The sequence below is a fragment of the Perissodus microlepis genome, chromosome 15, assembly GCF_051167445.1.
Source record: "Perissodus microlepis isolate ML-2025 ecotype Zambia chromosome 15, ASM5116744v1, whole genome shotgun sequence".
Taxonomy (NCBI): domain Eukaryota; kingdom Metazoa; phylum Chordata; class Actinopteri; order Cichliformes; family Cichlidae; genus Perissodus; species Perissodus microlepis.
In genome coordinates this window covers 18,972,541-18,991,294 of record NC_140475.1, presented here as the reverse complement: position 1 = coordinate 18,991,294, position 18,754 = coordinate 18,972,541, and the positions used below count along the sequence as shown (strand labels likewise).

Genomic DNA, 18,754 nt, shown 5'->3' with positions numbered 1-18,754 from the left:
TTGAAAATGATTGCACTAAAAATGTAAAAGGAAAGTAGTTTACATGCTTATTTACTATGAGTAGAAAGTCATGGTTGGACACTTTACACTTGAAACTGTATGAATCAAAAACCTTTTTTGTAATCTGCAAATGGTGTGTGTGTGTGTGTGTGTGTGGGTGCGTGTAGGTATGCTTGTGACCTTCTGTCCATTGAGCAGCGCTATAACAGGAGTTAGTAGCTTCTCTATAACTGGAGTCTGATAGAGACACTCTGTAGCGCATTCTGTCTGTTCACATAGCATCCAAAGCACCTCCATCACAAGGGTGCTGGGCGACAGGACGTCTGAACCTACCGAAAGTAAATAAATTAATATGCATTTAACGACATTAATTAGCTGAATTAAATGGATATGAAATCATCTAATTACATTAATACCCACTAGGATTATATCTGCCCACTAGGTTTACACTTTTAGATCACCTAAATATACAATCAATGACCATTTTGTGGTGCTTTCATGTCAGTAAGATGATTCAAGCCAATACTAGCAAGTTGTACCAAACAAAGTGGCCAATGAACTTGTATTTCCACTATTTTGAGATATGCATATATCCACCGACTTTTTCTCATATCACAGCCTTATTCCACAATGGCTTAAATTCATTTTTCACCTCAAACAGACACAGTTTCAGCATTCCTCTATGGAGAGAGAAGAACCTTACAAGAGAACAACTATTTCTACAGCAGTCCACCAATCAGGCCTATATAGTAGCCAGACAGTAGCCAGTCAGTAAAAGACACATGACACCCAACCTGGAGTTTTTTCCCAAAATGCACCTGGAGGACTCTCAGACCCGGAGAAACTAAATTATCTGGTCTGATGAAACAAAAGTTTTTGGCCTGAATGCTAAGCGCCATGTCTAGAGGAAACCAGGTGCCACTCATCACCTGGCCATTAACATCCCTACACTGGAGCATGGTGGTGTGGATGCTTTTTGTTAGCAGGAACTGGGAAAGATGAACGAAGAAAAGTTCAGACATAGTTAATGATAACGTACTCCAAAAGGCTCTGAACACAGACTGGGTCTAAGGTTCATTTTTCAGCAGGACGACAAGATAACAAAGGAGTGGTTTCTGGACCACTGTGTGAATGTCCTTGAGTGAACTATTGTGAAATGGCTGTGTACTAATGCAACCAGCCAGATGGAGCTTGAGAGGTTGTGGTAAGAAGAATGGGAGCAACTGCAAAAAAAATAGATGTGCCAAGCTTGTAGCATCATACCCAAAGAGACTTCAGGCTGTAACTGCTGCCATAGGCGCTTTAACAAAGTGACGAGCAAAGACTGTGGATACTTAAATACGTGGTATATTCTTGTTATTATATTTTTAATAAACAAAAGAACTCTAAGCAAACTTTTTCACTTCGTCATTAAGGAGTACTATGTGTAGGATTTTGAGGTGAAAAATTAATTGAATCCATTTTGGACTAAGGCTCTAACATGACAAACTGTGGAACAAGTAAAGCGCTGTAAATACTTTTGAGAAGTACTTTATTTCTGATATATGCCAATACATGCCCAATGATACAGAGAACACAGATCTCCACTGATGTCTATGAGGATCATAAATGAATATCTGGGACCAATCTTTATAAGAATGTTGTTGCTTTTAATACTACATGCACATAACTCTAAGACTATTAAAAGCCACGTATAACTAGAGTTCAATGTTGTGTAACAAGAGAAAATTACAAAAGTGAAGATTTACAAGTCATGTTTGTGTTATAGCTGGAAACTTAGCCTAATGGGGCTTTAAATTCAAACATCTTGCCCTCCATTCGAGACTAAATCTCTCGCAGAGTGCACTGTGCTGTATCATATTGCTGCTCAAAATACAATCTCAAGAATGCTTCATGTGATCTTCATCAGACAGCAGGTAAAATATTAATATAAATATCTGTCTTAGTCAGCATGACTCTCTGTCTCAGCCAAAGGAGATTACCCTCTGACAAAGTCAAGGTGGGGAACAATATTGATCACTGGAGCAACATTTCTCTAACGTAATTCATGAGAATGAATGGGGCAATAAAGTCTTCAAGGAGACAAATTAAGTACTACACGACTCAGTACAAGGTTAAGAGATAAAAAGATATGGCCCGAGGAGTTCTTTTTCCATCTCATATGTTGGGTCACTAACCTACCTCAGCAGTTGATTTGAAATTCTCCTATCTGAACAGAGACCAGTAAGGAAGCTGAAATTCTACTATATACCTGCGTGTGCGTATGCATGCCCTACCTGTGTGTGAGCAATCCCTGTCCAGAGGTCTAGGGTGTTTATACATTATGTTAAGCAGGATGACAACGAGGTCTGTCAGGGTAACAGGATCTGAAATAGACATAATAAATCAATCAATCAGTTGATAGTCACCGTGTCTAGACAGCGACTAAAAATATTAGGTGGGTAAGGAAATAGTCCATATCAAAAGTTAAGGTAACCTTAGAGACAAGGATCAGCCCCTTGTGTGTAGTTCACTTAACATATTATGTGCACAGTGGGTTTTAGTATCCACAGACTTTTAAAAGTGTCTTAATATGACATTTCATTACAAGCCTAAATATCACCAACAGTTCCTGGTTGCAGGTACTACAATAAAGAGAGCTTCTGCTTTTCTAAAACTTTAAATAAAAGAAAATATTTGGGAGTAGGACTTTGTTCTGAATAAAAAAAAGAAAATTAAAAACATTTACGAAAACTAAGAAAAAGATATTCAGATCTCTCCTTTTCTCACTGCACATCTGTTTCATGCCATTAACCTTGAATGATTCATCTCCCAGTATCATCCTATAGGCGCAGATGGTCTACAGTTCAAACACTGTGTCCTTTCTTTCTATGTTCATCCCTTCTCTCTACATCTTTGTCTCCCCCTGTAACCTGTGAGACAACCTGAAGAACTCTTAAAAAAGGGGATTCTCTTGTTTCCCCACAGTCACCGAATTCTTCCTCATAAGGAATCAATGTATTGCTTGGTTTCTCATTATTATTATAGTGTTGTATAGTCCTAGCATGAGTACATAAAGCGCCATGGTATAACTATATATACATTATATTAAATAAAACTATAACTATAACAAGAAAATGTTAAACTGAAAACACTAGACACTGAATATACTGCTAAAAATCTGAAGGCAGAACAGACTGCGACTGTGTGGCAGGATAGTGAATTGAAGTTATGCTGAACTGATTGAACTCCAGACTCCAGACAGCTACATATGTGAACACCTGGCGTCAGTGGTGCTCTCACAAAAATACAAAAATAAAAAATCCTGGTAGAATACCGCACTTAGATTTTAAAATGTCATATTACATGTTTTTAAAAAACTGCAGTGAAAGCTTTAGGAGGTGATAAACTATGACACACAAACAGATAGGGTATCCATGTCAACACTTGAAGATGTGGTCATTATCCATGAGTTGCTGGTCAACACCCTAGTTGTGTAACCTATGTTGGATAAAATTACAAAACAGGGGTAATTTGACTGTACACGAATGTCCTGAGAGGAGTTATTAATGAGTAAATCAATTACAGTGCAGGAAAGTCAGATGATGAGTCTGCTTTAATCAACTGACTAAGTGAAATGTAACTATTATGTAACTTTATTAGTAATTACAGTGGGGTGGAGGGCTGAAATCTCTGTTCCTAGGAATCGAGGGAGGATTAGTACATGCTGATCAGACACAGTTCTGCACTATAAACACTGCACTATATTACATCTACTAAGGGAGATATGACGATCTGTACATGGCAATAAACTCTCAAGATCAGTGTCAAGATGATACAACAAACGACACGTTGAGTTATGTAACATAATCCTGCACCATCAAACCTTTGTATTTCCTTATTTTGATGGGAAAGAGCTTTTTTCCATTGGTGTAGATGATGAGCTTCCCTAGGACACACAGAGAGTGAACAAAGCAGCAATACTCGAGCTCTTTTCCAGAATAAACACTCCTCTGTACCAAACCTGAAACGTTAAGAGAAAAATCAAAGTGATACATTGTTACAATATATTACTGATATTGTAACAGATGATTTAAGGAACTAAAATGAGAAAAAGAGAAGAAAACAATGTGAAAAAAAATGTGGCAGCATTGAGATGGACACAGTTTTCACACTGTTCATATCAAAGGCCTCAGAATTACAATGAGACTGACAGGTGAAAAAATGTGTCAGGCTTGCAGTGTCTCTAGAGAGCAAAAAGCCAAAAGAGGCACAGCTCGGAAAAAAACTGTCTTTTATGGGGACTATATCAGTGGCGAGGGAACTGGCATATCGCAACTTATCCAAGACAAGGTCACAATGTTCAGTCTCAAGGAGCCAGCTGGCTTACAGGAGATAACAGGCTCCACTTGCATTCCCTTGTGCCCCATCTGCACCTGTATTCATTCTGGTTTATTCCATTTTAGCACGTAGCTTTGCAAATGGATATGCACCATGTCCATGTTACTCTATAATTACCATGTTATTTTTAATTGGATCAAATACTTGACACAAACAGATAATTTCATAAAAAACTTAGAAGGAATTCATTAAAAAATGTTTCCTAAAATTTGAGAAAAAAAACACTTAATGGTGATGCAAAGGGCTGTCGATAATCTCCAGTATTGCCTCTTGTTTGTACACATTGTTGAGAACGTCATTCAAAACTGGACTGCGTCATGTAATATGTAATGTATTCCTGAAGTGTTGCTATGCCAATTTGTCAGTGTTATAACTTGTCCTTTCCACCATTTTTCCTCTGTCCACCTATGTTTTAATGTCTGTGCATAAAAGAAGCTGAATAAATGATGGCAAAGTCTAGGTACGGCTTCAAATGAAGCATTACTTTCTCATTAGACTTTCACAGTAGTTCACTCTGAGAGTTTTATTTTTTGGTTTGTTTCACAAGACACATTAAATCAGCATTACTGCAAATGTGCTGATGCTTAGCACACAGGGAGAGGCCCAGAGTGAAGTCTGGTATTTGAATATGCCTGAGAGAGTACACAAACCTGATGAAGAAATAATGAGATTAGGGAGTGTTTTTTTTAACTTGCCAATGCTCCGCTGCTCCCCTGACTCAGTTGTCTCATTTGTGAAACGTTCACAGGACTCATTGTACTTGATGCACTGCTGAAGAGCTGCTACGGCCTGTGAAAGAAAAGATATAATGCATGTTGCTTCAGATGCTAAGCATGTTAAATTAGCTGAATAAAATGACGACGGCTAATGTGCATAGCCAAATTTGTAGACTGCTGTTATAAACAGGCCAAAAACTGAACAATTACTTAAAAATTCAGTCAGAATCTCAGTGCAACCTCCTCTTATCCAATCAAGAGATTTAAAACTAGAAGCCATGCTTTTAATCTAAATCCAAGCACTGTGGGGAATTTTAATGCCCTGCGATGCAAGAGTTTCAGAGAGATATTGGCAGTTTCTTTAGAGAAAGTTTCAGCGGCGATTCCACAGTAACTCTTCTAAAGTCACTGTAACAGTTAAAAGGGAGGTTTGAGCTCAAAAAAAAAAAAAATCAATTCTTGAATGTCAAAGTGCCACTCCTGTTCTGTGCCCTTTTGTCTAAAAGACCAGTACACTGAACTGTTTGGCTGTGATTTACACCTGCACCCCACAAAATGACACAAACAGGACCATTTTCATAGGAGGTGTCAGAAGCAGTTAGATACAGCCAGTCTTTTGGACAATCTCTTTAGCTTTTCAACAAGTTTACATCTTAGTAAAGGTAGTAAAGGTTCTCAATAAGGCCCAAAAACCAAACCAGAAAATGCTGACTGTAGCATTTTCTGTCATTATGCAAATGTACTGTTTATAAGATTGGGAAAACCTGCAGTCAGCTGAGAATGAGCAAGTCACTTGGATGAGTGGCGAAACGTTTCTCCCACTGAAAACGCTACGTCCAGATGAACAGAATCAACTTTTGGAGGCTGACTACAGCATTTCAATATGGAAACAGGTCACCCTTGGGCTCTGCAGGTAAATGGATTTGTTTGGGAAAAACCAAGATTGTCATCAGTTCACCAGTTTCCTCTGGTCCAATCACAGCTTTGCTTTCTCATGAGCACAATGTCTGTTTTAGATGCAAGTTTTGATGCCTTTTGGATGACCCAAGAACCAGGCCAATATAATGTTTGCCTGATACTATCAGCCACTATCTCACAGATATAATAATTTCAGGATTTTTGTTGTCAAATATGCACCAACAGAAAAAAAAATGTATTTTATTCAACCACAAAGCAAAGAAATATGTGAAATGTTGTTAGAAATGTTGTAAAGACATATTTTGTCCAGCAGTGTTTACAGAACACTCAGTATCATTTGAAGCACAGAGAGTAGTATCACAGCTTAGCAGATGGTAATATATTCCCTTTTAATTTAGCTCTGACTATATGCATATATATGGACAGAGAGCATGTGAGAGAGAATATCTTGATATTGACTTTTTTTTTTTAAATCCCTAATAATATCTATCTGTACTGTCCTCAAATATCCAGTATTGACTCGGGTTAATCCTTTTGATGTTTATTTGCTCCCCTCTTGTCTCAGACCTTTCAGAAGTACAAAGCAGTGAAAGATCCTTATTATTGAGTAAACCACTCACCACAGACTTGTATTTTCTCTCCAGGAGTCTGAGAATCACAGCCCTGCTGTAGTAGCCATGCTGAGAGGGAGGCAGAGGCCAGGAGAAAACCAGAAAAAATATACGTTACAGAGTGCAATATAAACAAGAGAGGATGGAGATCAAAACATTAAAATGCAACACACGAACACAGCGGTTCATACAAAAATTCAGTCTGTGTAAATCTGAAACTGTGGGCATACACACCATCCACTTTTTAAACCAAGTGGCTTTTACATCCAGTAAAGCCAGTAAGTGAACTGGTTCCAGGACTCTCTCAGTTCCTGGTGAGCCATGTTCGTGATGGAAGGACAGCAGGGAAAAGGTGTTTTCTATAACTTCTTCCATGTATCTATAAGCAAGGTAGAGAAACAAAAACACAAAATAAGTTCACAGTCCGTTCCATCATTCTATAAATAATTACGTATATTATGTGATATGTATTTGTGGGTCAAATTTCATACCCTCTTAAAATGAATCATTTAAAAACGTACTAAGTGTTCTTTTTTTATACATCAGATTTGAAAAGTAGCATCTGGATAGTCCGTGATGGTTGGGCACACAATCAAGAAACAAGATAAAAACAACTCACTTCTCTGGATGACGTATCCAGAAGTTAGTCACCTCCTTTTGAAAATCATTCATCAGTCGAATCTGAAACAAGACACACAGAGAGAAAAACAGTGTGTGCACTTTATTTTTACCATGATATAGTTAAGAAGCTCTTGTAGAAAAGTTGCTGTACCTGCTTGAGGAGACGACTGATCTCAGGCCTGTTAATGTCAATGGTAGCTGAGCCGCTTGGAAAGCTCAGCTTATGGGACAGAAAGCTTGACTCCACAGATTTAGCTGCACATTAAAAGGCAAATTCTTATTACAAGCCACACAAGATAATATGGATTTTGGATATACAGCAGTGAGCTACAACCACTCAAAGATACAGTAAGTAACATGGATCACATTAGTACAGTTGCATTTTCTGCTTGGAAATTTCCTGAAAGTAACCTCGTCCCATAAAATCCACAAACCAAACATCTCCTTCCATCTAAACATAAAACCAAAACTACTTCCCATGTGTCACTGAATAACAGGCTGCTTTTCATTTGCTCTGTAAATAAACAAGTGACCCTTTAAGATATACTTTTTTTTTTATTTTACTTTTTAAAAAACATCTTTGTTTAATTCAAACACAACAGTCCAGCACGGTACATTAAAACCCAGAATGCTCCATTGAGAGTTACCTACCCAGGCTTGTGTAAATTTCTCGTGTCACATTCAGAGGAGAGGATGAGAGGCTTTTAGCAAAGAATCGCAGCGCATTATCCTGACAGAGGTGAGATGACACGCGTGAACGTACATTCACAGCCATTTATATAATCAATCAATGATACCTACGTTTTAAATGATAAGAAAATTCAGTGAGAAGAACAGAAAGAAGATTAAGGATCCGTGAAATGAGGAACAGGTTTTTTGCTATGTTCAATTATAAAGCATAAAATCGTTAATAACAACAACATGGTTATTATTGATTCATTTATTAATGAATAAACGATTAATGCTACTTATTTTACTGCAGTGTGCAGATGAGGCTGCTCAGGACTCACGCTGAGGTCGGGATCCGGCTCGCTCAGAGCTACGCAGAGGTTCAGACGCAGGCTGCTCCAGCTCTCACAGCTAAGCACATCAGATGTAGGAGCACGGCAGAGGACCTTCAGAGCCTCCCAACGCACCTACACACAGACTCACATCAAGCACCTGGACTACACTGCCAATTATGCTGAGGAGTGGTTCGTAACCTTTTAGCTGGTTAACCCTTTACAAAAACCAATGTCTACTTGCAACCCTACTTGCAAGTGCTAACTGTGCCAATAAACAGCAACCGTTTCACTCAAACTGATTCAAAATCAGTTTGAGTGAAAAATTAAAAGAGACCATCTCCAGTTTTTCCAACATGGATAAATGTGAAGATAATGTCAAGGTAAAAGATTAAGACAAAGAAAAAAACCCTGATTAGAAATCTACGGAAAGATAAAAGGGACATAGTTCTCGCTCTTGCCTGCAACTCTTTGAAGAGACCTGATCATCTAACTGGGAAAGATGGATTTGTGCTACAGAATCCTCCAGTGACCTAAAAGAAACCAAAAGATATGTCTAAGTTGTTTACCTCTTTGGGTTTGCTGGAGTCAAGCTTTTCAGCCAAAATTTGCAGCTGCTCTTGTCTAAAGAATCCATAACTCTGGGAATGAAAAAAAGACAGGAAATGGAAAAAAAAAAGTGTCATTACCCACCAAAAAGCAAAAAACAGCTTCACTCTATGTCTAAAGATTGATTTTTACCTCCGTTCCATGTATCATGGAAAGAAAGAAACTTGTGCAATTAATGTCATCCAGAAATTGGGGCCAGAATACAACATAAAGGCAATAAATTAATAAAACAAGAGTTTATCGGCATCATTTGTAAGCAGTTTTCTCTAACCCGACTGAAGGACGAGCCACTGTCAGAGCAGTTGTCAGTGAACTGGATGTTGGACTGCCTATGCTGCTTCTCTTGGTGCGTCTCCTCCTTTCTCAGCTGGTCCTCCTCAGACTTGTTTTTTAAAGACTCCACAACTGTTATCATGGTGTTTTTTAAGGTGTGTATCATCTGCTGGTACCTGTCATAAAGAGAGAAAGTGAATGAGCTAAACCAGGTCAACCCATATGATTGCATGAGTCACAGCAAGCCTAAACATTGCTTTATGTGAAACTCAAGTGAAAGGTAATTACTGCATCAATTTATAGCTGAAAGCAGGGAAATTCAGCGCTGAGATTGGATGGTGCAGTTATCCAATATGGAAAAAAAGAAAGAAATATACTGTAAATACAAATGAGATTTATCCACTTTTTAAAATAACCGCCAAACAACTGACAACTTAACTTTAATACCACAAATACATTTGATGGCCTTGGATAGCTTCTTATTAAAGAACATTAATCCAGGGTTTTGGCTAAGAATGGGATTATGGGAGATGGCTACACGTGACAGTAAGAATAATAAATCCTCTTAAAACTGAAATTAAATACAACTAACTAAATCCAACTGCTACTTAAAGTCACCATGAGAGTTCGGTACACCCAGGCTCTAAACAGTAAACCCAAGATGGCACTGACAGGTTCAAAACAGTGGAGTTTAGTTGGCTTATTCAGTGTAAAAAATAGAGACTGTGGATGAGAAATGAGCTAAGAGCAGAAAGTCAAGTATTTGCTTGTACAAATTTGACAAATTACTATTAAGGACATGTGCAGAGGTTCTTAAGTCCCATTTTCCACTTTCAGTTCTTAACATTTATCTTTTGAATCTCACTAAAACCTCTTTTGAAGTGCCAAAATGCCCCCTGTGTACAAGAACACCGGTGGCAGCTTTATATGAAAATGTAGGACACAGATTTGTACTAGAGCCTCTTCTTGTTTGTGGTGATGGACAGGTTTACAGATGAGGTTGGGCAGGAGTCTCTGTGGACTATGTTGCTCGCAGACAACATTGTGATCTGTATTGAGAGTGGAGAGCAGGTAGAGGAGAGCCTACAGAGACGGAGATGTGCAGTAGAAAGAAGAGGAATGAAAGTCAGCGGTATCAAGACAGAAAAAAAATGTGTGAGCGAGTGAGGCAAATGGAAAGGTGAATGGTGATGCAAGGAATAGAGGTACTAGAGGTGGAGTTATGATCCAAATCAATGGGGAGTGCACAAAAGAAGGTAAGGAGAGAGTGTGCAGGTAAGGTGGAGTAGGTGGAGAAGAGAATTAAGGTAGCAGCCTTAATAAAAAGGTAGGTTTAGAGTATGAGATGGCAGTAAGACCACTTATGTTGCTCAGATTAGAAAGGGTAGCTAAGAGAAAAGTCAGGAGGTGGCGCTAGAGGTGACAGAGTGAAGGTCATCGACAGGACAGCTGAGGCTGGACAGCTGAGATGGAGCTGAGCGCATGTGTGTGTGGCTCAGGAGGTAAAGTGAGTCACATGCAAATCTGGAGGCTGCTAGCTTGATCGCCTGCCTATACGCTTCCATCAGAGTGTGTGTGCAAATGTTAGAAAGATTTCTGAGTGTGTGTGATTACGATTAAAAAGTGCTCAGTTAAAGCAGAAAAGAGTGAAAGGGACCATCTCCTGGGTTTAGGGGCTGATCGCCCCTCTTTAGGCATTGGTGCCTGGACCTGAGAGTATAAAGTGTGTATGGGGAGTGTGTGTACTGTCTCCATGTTAGTGAGTGTGTGAGTATTTTTACATGTGTGCATGAGGGTGGGAATGCATGCTTGTGTCTGTGTGTGCCTGTTTGTTTGTGTATCAGGTCAGGTGTGGGGGCCTATTTTGCCCTGCCACATGCCCTGCCAGTGGCTGGTGCCCCCACCCACTGATGCATTGGTGATTCTTGGGGGGCAGGGCTGTGGTGTCCCACACAAACACTAGACATTTCCACGAAGACACCTTTTGAACACAAGCGTGCTCACGCACACAGGTGTACAAACAGATACTCAGACACACTATTGTAGTTGGCTGCTGCCTCTAAAAATATCTTGTATTATTGGTACTGCGTGCTGTTCAGTAAAATGTATTATTCATTATTTACTGTTATTTATGCATATGTTAGCTGTTGCTGTGGTTTCTCTGCTGTGTTATTTTTTTCCCTCACCAGGTCTTGAAGCAGATTCTCAGTGTTTTTTCTCTCTCTATCCCTCTTCTTCTCCTCATTTTTTCTCTCCCTATCCTTCTCCATAACTTTCTCCTCAACTTCTTTCGACTTTTCCTTTTCCGTCCACCGGTCTTCTTCGTTATGACTGTAATAAATCAAAATAAAATATCCTAATAAAATCCTAATAAAATATGACTATCAAGTAAAGTGGACCATTATAGCAAATGCTGTAATGGTCCAGTTGGGAAAGTAAATTTGTTGGGCATTCTTTGACCTTCAGACAACAATTCTGATTGCCTCACTGCTGGACAGGATGCAGGGGCAAAAATGAATTTAAAAAATAAATACAAAGCAGAAAAGCAGTATAGAAGTACCAGACCATTTACCCAGTGGGATAGTGAATTTATTGGGAAAGTGATGTTGAAGATGGAGAAGACAGTCAATGCAATTCTATTTTAAGAGGAATTTCATGGCAGTAAGGGAGGATATATAGATGGCTGGTATCAGGGAAGTGATACGGTGAGATGGAGGCAGGTTTTCTGTGATGACCCTAAAAGGTGCAGCTAAAAGAAAAAACAAAGTTTTGAATTTGAAATTCTTTTTAGTAAGAAGGTTGAGTTCTGGAGTTTTCCAGCATATCTGAAAGTAAGTATGGAGGGTCAATGAAGTAGGTTTGAAACACAATAAACATGATGAATACGGGCCAATAGAAAAAGATGCTAAAGATATTCAGAGACACTCACTCAGCTGAGTATCTAGTCCTTTGTGTCACTGCGTGAATCAGAGTGTCGTGTCCCGAGCCAATTGCATGTTGTCCATCTTCTCTGGTCAAGTTGTTTGTTTCCTCTTCAACCACAGATCCTAAAGCGTTCTCCACATATTGACGGAGGTACTTCACAAACTCATAACTGAAAGAAGAGAAGTAACCAAGTCACACCTATACTGTAAATATATACTAAAAACAACACAAACCCATAGAAACATAACAAAGCCTATTTTATTAGATCCGATCATTAAATTTAATGCTATGGTGTTTGATGATGGACTCACTTGTGAAAGTTCTTGTCAGTCTCCTCTAGGTGAAGAAGGATCTCTTCAGCACATTCAGGTGAAGGAGCACTAGAGATCTTGTCACTGATGCTTCTCAGAAACTGCTTAACCAAGGACTGCAACTCCACCTCATCCTCAGCAAACAACTCAGACATCTCTGCTACTGCTGTGTCAAAAACAAAAAGGTTTTAATTCAGAGGGATTTTGAAGAGACTAAAGGAGGCATTTTTCTTTCCATTCACTAAAGCATAAAATACACATTTGCTCATCCAATGGCGAAAATAACAGGAAACTATATAAACTAATACTCTGTAAGGTAACAGATTAAGTTACTTAACAACAGACGAACCAAAACGTGCTCATGTGTATATTTCTACCTCCAGCACGTTACTAAAACGTACATCCTTTATCATTATCCCCTTCTCGGTTTCATTTAGTGAAGAGGAAAAAATTTCATCACCAACAGGTTTGAAAATTGGCTACCTATCTGGAAAAACAGGCGATCACAGCAATGATGACAGTGTACACCACGTAAATGTGTGATTGAATGTAAAATAACGGTACAATCAATTTGATTTTGTCCTGCAATCCAAAGGTTTAATTCTGCTGCTAACAACAATGAATATGTCCCTTCTCTTGTTAGCTTGACGCTGCTATTATTGAAACACTGCTAGCTGAAAAACAAAAGTGCCAAAATTAAACTAAAACGGAAGCTGGACTAAAAAGCAACGAAGGCAAACGAAATCCATCACGCACAGAGCTTTTTAAATCAGTCACCTTGTCTTTGTGCATATAAAAGAGCTTCATCGAGCTAGCGCTTTGCCATCCACAACTGTATCTCTATGGAAACGTCCAGTGTTAACTGTGGTGCATTGTGGGAGACCCCCATATGGTATCTCCACGATAATCGGAATTTGGCTTTCATAATAAAAATCTGGATATTTAGACTGTCTTTGGGTTAATTTTAGAGTTTATACTTGCTTTTATTGTTTGTCATGTGATAATTAAAGAATATTTCAACCTTATTGAATATGTTTAAAAATCATTCAACATGAGGTGAAAGTATTTAGACGGATTTTTTTGTTACGGTTTTGAATGCAGCACTGCTGTTCTACACTGTCACGTGACCCAATGTTTTGCTGCTTTCACCGGGTGTTGCAGAGGAGACATACCTGCTTCTTAAACGAGAATTCTTACAGCTTTTATTAGTAATTTTACTATGTAGGGTTAGTTGTAGCTTCCATTTACACGTCTGAAGTATTCGTTAACCTAATCACGTACAGGTCCCAGCGTTATATCACCGAATAAGCTTTAGTTAGCAAATTATCTCAGCAACACCAGCGTGGGCTATGGCGGCGGTTGACAGCTTTCAGTTTTTGTACAGAGAAATTTCTCGTACGTGCAACTCTTACTTTGAAACCCTGGCGCTGGTCGGTGCTCTGTACACGGCCAACAGGGCAGTGATCCTGCTGAGCGACTGCTGCACGTTGGTTAGGGTGCATTTTCTGCCCAGATTGATCCCAAGTAAGAAGCTGACCCAGAGATATGGTGACTGGGCTGTCGTTTATGGTAAGGATGGGCCGCAGCAGAGTTAATTTCAGTTATATCATAATTGAAGCAAACCCTATTTCATTAAATTCATATTTTCACATTCATATTTCATGAATCTATTTCATTAACAATAGCCAAAGTCAACAGGAGTATATAAAGAATGCAGTTTTTAAATCATGGTTGCATGTGTGAATGGGAGACAAGCTATCCAAACCTACCTTGCGTTTTGTGAAAAAGAAAATTGGCCCTTAAACCCAATAACTGGTTGTGCCCCCCTTAACAGCAAGAAGTACCATCTATCAGTGATAACTGGCAATGAGTCTTTCACATCACTTTGGAGGAATTTTGGGTCACTTGTCGTTGCAGAATTGTATTAATTCAGCCACAGTGGAGAGTTTTCCAGCATGAGCGGCCTGTTTAAGGTCACTCCAAAGCATTTAAATCCGGACTTTGACTAGGCCCTTTCAAAACCTTTATGGGGTGGACTTGCTGGTGTTTTGGATCATTGTTCTGCTGTATAACCCAAGTGTGCTTGAGCTTCAGGGTACGAACTGATGACCAGATATTTTACTTCAAGATTTTCTGGTAGAGAACATAATACAGTAAGCAGAATGTCCTAAATCATCTTTTAAAGGCTGCATTTTAAATTTACTTTGGTTATCTTTCTCTAATATTAAAATTTGTTTGATGATGATGATGAAACATTTAAATGTGACAACATATGCAAAAAGCTTAGTAATCAGGAAGGGGACGAATCCTTTTTCACAGCACTGTAACTGGTTCAATGTCTATAATGTTGCTGCAAACTTTGTTCTCTCTGGCATGACTTTGTCATCTCTTCTGTCAGGTGCATCGGAGCCTGTAGCCAAAGCATACGCAGAGGAGCTGGCCAGGCATGCCATCAGCATCATCTTTGTCACTCGGGATCCCTCCTCTGTTAGAGACATGAGTGCATACCTCTCCCAGAATTATGGAGTGGAAACTCTTGTGGTCTCAGCTGACTTCTCCCTGGACCAAGTGGCCTGCAAGCCCATCAAAGAAGCATTGAGGGGTAAAGATATTGGCTTCCTGGTAAACTGTGTCGATGAATCTTTGGCTTCACCCCAGAGCCTGATTGAAGTGCCCGAACAGCACCTCTTGGATTTGGTGAATAGGAACATTGCAGTCACTACTCTGATGACCCGATTGGTTCTGCCAGGGATGGTGGATCGCAGCAGAGGTGCCGTGGTCAATATATCATCGGGTGCCTGCTGCAGACCTCTTCTTGGAAGAGTGACGCTCACCGCCTCAACTGTGAGACAAATCACTGTTACAGTCTGCAGGCATGGAGACGTGCCAGTAAAACATATCTATAGCCTGTATAGATCCTTTGTAATATGATGAAGAGCACATTGATGTCTCTGATCGATTTGAAGATCTGTTGTTACTACTATCCCCTTAAAGTATTAGTTCTTGATTTGTGGCAAGTAGATCCACTGCTGGTGGGTGTGGATGACCTGCAGAAAAATATGTTGTAAAACTAAGCTGAACAAACAGGATTTATGCAAAATAAGTTTTAGTCTTCTGTTTTCAGTTTTGAACCTTGATTGTTTGTTAATGATTGATTAAAAATGTAACTTTTTTTAGTATGTAAAGTAGTGTCGGCCAGAAAAAGGTTTGAGAATCAGCAGAGTGAGCCACTCTTTAAAGTAAATTATGTAGGTTTTTGAACTGTCATCTCCATTTCTTCTGTGTGCTGGCTATAGTCCCAGTCACAACAACATTATTTTTTCCTGACAACAGCAACCTTTCTTCTGACAATTCAGGGATACCTGGATCATTTGTCAAGAGCTCTTCACCTTGAGTACAGCAGCAAAGGCATATTCGTTCAGAGTCTGATCCCCTTCCAGGTAAATATCTTAACAGTAGCTGTTCTGTAAGACCTGAAATCTGGCAGCAAAAGTCTGGCTGGATCCACAATCCCCACTGCTATTACTCTGATAGTTGCTAATGTATGGCTTGTCGTGTTTGCACGTCATGTATGAAATTGGCTATCAAACTAGGGAGATCGATGAAATCAAGCTGCTTAACTTCATCTTTGTCCATGTCCATTTAGATAGCCTCAAGTGAGCAGCAGCCATCATCATCATCTTCATCACCATCACGAAGAGAAGGCTGGTTTGTACCAAAGCCAGAAGTTTATGCTCGCCATGCCATCTCCACTCTGGGAGTCTCAAACAGGACCACAGGATATTGGCCTCATACCCTGCAGGTCAGTTGAAATGAAATCATGTCATCAGTTTTTATTTTGACAGCATCACAGAAAATGTAAAAAATGTGAAGTATATTACTCTGAGTGAGATGATCTCTGATACTGTTAAAGCTTTTGTGAAACCAGAATTGAAAACATTAAATACTTTTTCCATATCCTGTTCTCTTCTCTTTTTGTCTTCACAGTACGGATTGATGAGATGCATTCCAGAGTGGATCTGGGTTCTCGGATCACGAGTGCTCATTAGCTCAAGCTAAGAGCTTAATCTGACGCACTGGGTCTTGTTGTTACACGAATCTTGTTGCATTCCAGCTTCTTCTGCTATTAAATCTGTTGAACTTTGATGCTCTGATGAGGCTGACACTACCGTTTTCTTTCTATTGATTGGGTATTAGTTAATAAAGAACCTGCAGTGGAATTCATCTAAAATGATGAGTAAAAGTACAAACATTTTTTCAACATTGCTCCTGCATTACTAGATTAGGTTCTGATGAATCTGTGACATCCAGCATTTACTTTGAAGCCAGACAACCTTAATTATTTCCAGACCTGTGTTTGGGTTAGATTTACAAGCTTGTCAATTATTATTGGAGCCTAACAATAAGACTTTGTTTGGTCTTGTGCACAGAAACCATTTTATACGAGTCTCCATTCAGTTTGCAGTGAAACTCATTTTACCTCCTGTGTATCTTCAGAAACACTTCAGTGGAAGAGAACATTGTGTATAAGTGCAGACAATGTCAAAAGCCTCACCTTAAATGTGAGACAAATAAGAGCAATATAAAACAAACACAGCCGAAGTGAAACGAGTATAAACAAATTCACTAAATACACAAGTCTAAATTTAAGAAGTTAGGCTTGATTTAGATGTAAGAATACGTTTAAGAAAGTATTTTGACTTGCACTGTGATAAGGTTTGCTTTTATCTGCTATTAATCTACATCCATGTGACTTCATTCTAACCAAAAACTTTTTGCTCTGACCACGCCCATCTGACACATACACAGAGCCAAAAACAAAGATAACAGGCTAATAATATGTGATGGCCTTTTCATCGATGTGTTTGTGTAAAAAAGCTGTATGGGAAACCTCATCCAGATGCTACAAACATGTTTGTTGAAAGTAAAAAAAAATAGTTTATATTTCAACTCGTTCTTGCTCCGAGATTGTATCCTCGGCTTTTTTGATTTGTTGGTCTAATCAAACAAAGAGTTTAAATGTCAAGCTTTCTACAATACAGTGTGGTGTTTATCTGTTGCAAAAAAAAAAAAAAATATATATATATATATATATATATATAAGTGTTTACATACAGATAAGTGTGTGACGAGTGAATGAAGTGTGATATTCAAGCATCTCCAATTTAAAGGTGTACCAAAGTTTATGGTATTTTATTTTATTAAGAAACAATATTTAAGACATTTGATATGAGAGCATTTTGCTTAAAGTGGACCTGTTATGCTAATTTCCATCTCGTTACTGATTCAACCACTTTTACTCCTCCTTTCAAGCCAACTAATTGGCTGTCCCTCACAAACACAAGATTTGAACAGCAGGTGGGTTGGAATGAATAACCTAAACTATTACAGCACATATATGAGAAAACGAATGTGGAAAAATATAATAGGTCTGCTTTAGTTAATCATTTGTGTGATATTTGAACACATTGAGATTAATTATGTTAATTGATTGCTGGAATGTGAAATATGTGTGTTATTGTAGCACATAATCAGACCAATAAAACTCCTCCATTCCAACATTACTTGTGACGTTGTTTTCATATGTGTACTGTAACTTTTGTCTTTTATGTTGAACCATATTTTTATAAAACCTGAGCCCTCTGCCTTACTTGTGCATGTTTGTCTTCTCTGATACAATGACTGATCAATAAGGTGAAGGCTAGGCTTTGTTTTTCTCTTTAAAGTGTAAGTACGGAGTAAATTATTTACAGAGCAGAGACGATGCAGGCTTCCAGAGTTCAGTCTGTAACCCCCACAGATGACCTGGGTCAGAGTAAACCTTAGAGGAAACTTGTAAACCTCATGAACCCGCAGTGTGGTGGTTTGTAGTAAACAGACACGGTGCTGTGCAAACCCTTCTTTGGTAGGATTTAAATATGACGCCAGAGTCTGAATACTGTGCTGGTGAAAAGACGAACATTTGCTTGAGCAAAAATACTATAAGCAACAGCAAAAAAAACTCATACAGCTAAGTCTAGGTAAAAGGTCATTCCTTCAGAGAGGTTATCGAGTTTTTTTCCCAGTTTCTCGTGTGCAATTTTTCACAGTTGGGGCAATAATTTGAAAAAGACCACATGGATTATGGACATTAGTGAAATACTGACAGGAAAGCTAACAAAATTTAAACACTGTTGATTTTGAGAAAATGTTTCACTTGCGTAGGAAGCTCTGAAAGATTCATTTAAGGGACTTTTACATATGATTCAATTCTTAATTTTGGTTTTCAGCTAACCGCATTTTTCACACCGTTTCCCTGAAGTGTCAGTCATGCTTACGAGCTTCTGCATTAGTTCATCTCCTGAATCTTCCTTTATTTCCCAATATTAAAAAGAATTAGAAAACGTACA

The 18,754-nt window shown here is 38.8% G+C and overlaps 2 protein-coding genes across 5 annotated transcripts in view; one reads left to right on the top strand and one right to left on the bottom strand.

Moving 5' to 3' along the window:
- Positions 1–13,230, bottom strand: part of tbc1d32 (TBC1 domain family, member 32) — a 92,198-nt gene extending 78,968 nt beyond the window's left edge. For 2 of the 4 annotated variants that reach the window (XM_084952538.1, XM_084952540.1), the window contains exons 1-15: positions 13,143–13,230; positions 12,366–12,531; positions 12,059–12,223; positions 9,128–9,305; positions 8,817–8,888; positions 8,257–8,382; positions 7,898–7,976; positions 7,398–7,501; positions 7,245–7,306; positions 6,860–7,004; positions 6,635–6,694; positions 5,076–5,169; positions 3,866–4,003; positions 2,277–2,366; positions 181–329 (exon numbers count right to left, since the gene is read on the bottom strand). In XM_084952538.1, coding sequence (XP_084808664.1) covers positions 181–329; positions 2,277–2,366; positions 3,866–4,003; positions 5,076–5,169; positions 6,635–6,694; positions 6,860–7,004; positions 7,245–7,306; positions 7,398–7,501; positions 7,898–7,976; positions 8,257–8,382; positions 8,817–8,888; positions 9,128–9,305; positions 12,059–12,223; positions 12,366–12,520 — 1,617 coding nt within the window. In that variant the 5' untranslated portion in view covers positions 12,521–12,531; positions 13,143–13,230. Of the gene's footprint in view, positions 1–180; positions 330–2,276; positions 2,367–3,865; positions 4,004–5,075; positions 5,170–6,634; positions 6,695–6,859; positions 7,005–7,244; positions 7,307–7,397; positions 7,502–7,897; positions 8,044–8,256; positions 8,383–8,816; positions 8,889–9,127; positions 9,306–12,058; positions 12,224–12,365; positions 12,532–13,142 lie in introns of those variants that run through there. The other 2 variants (XM_084952539.1, XM_084952541.1) reach the window with 2 other exon arrangements.
- Positions 13,231–13,481: 251 nt separating this feature from the next.
- Positions 13,482–17,929, top strand: hsdl1 (hydroxysteroid dehydrogenase like 1). The gene is made up of 5 exons (XM_084953487.1): positions 13,482–13,934; positions 14,764–15,209; positions 15,722–15,805; positions 16,012–16,167; positions 16,353–17,929. The coding sequence occupies exons 1-5, from the start codon at positions 13,715–13,717 to the stop codon at positions 16,422–16,424; spliced, it is 978 nt and encodes a 325-aa protein (XP_084809613.1). The 5' UTR covers positions 13,482–13,714; the 3' UTR covers positions 16,425–17,929.
- The last annotated feature ends 825 nt before the right edge of the window (positions 17,930–18,754 follow it).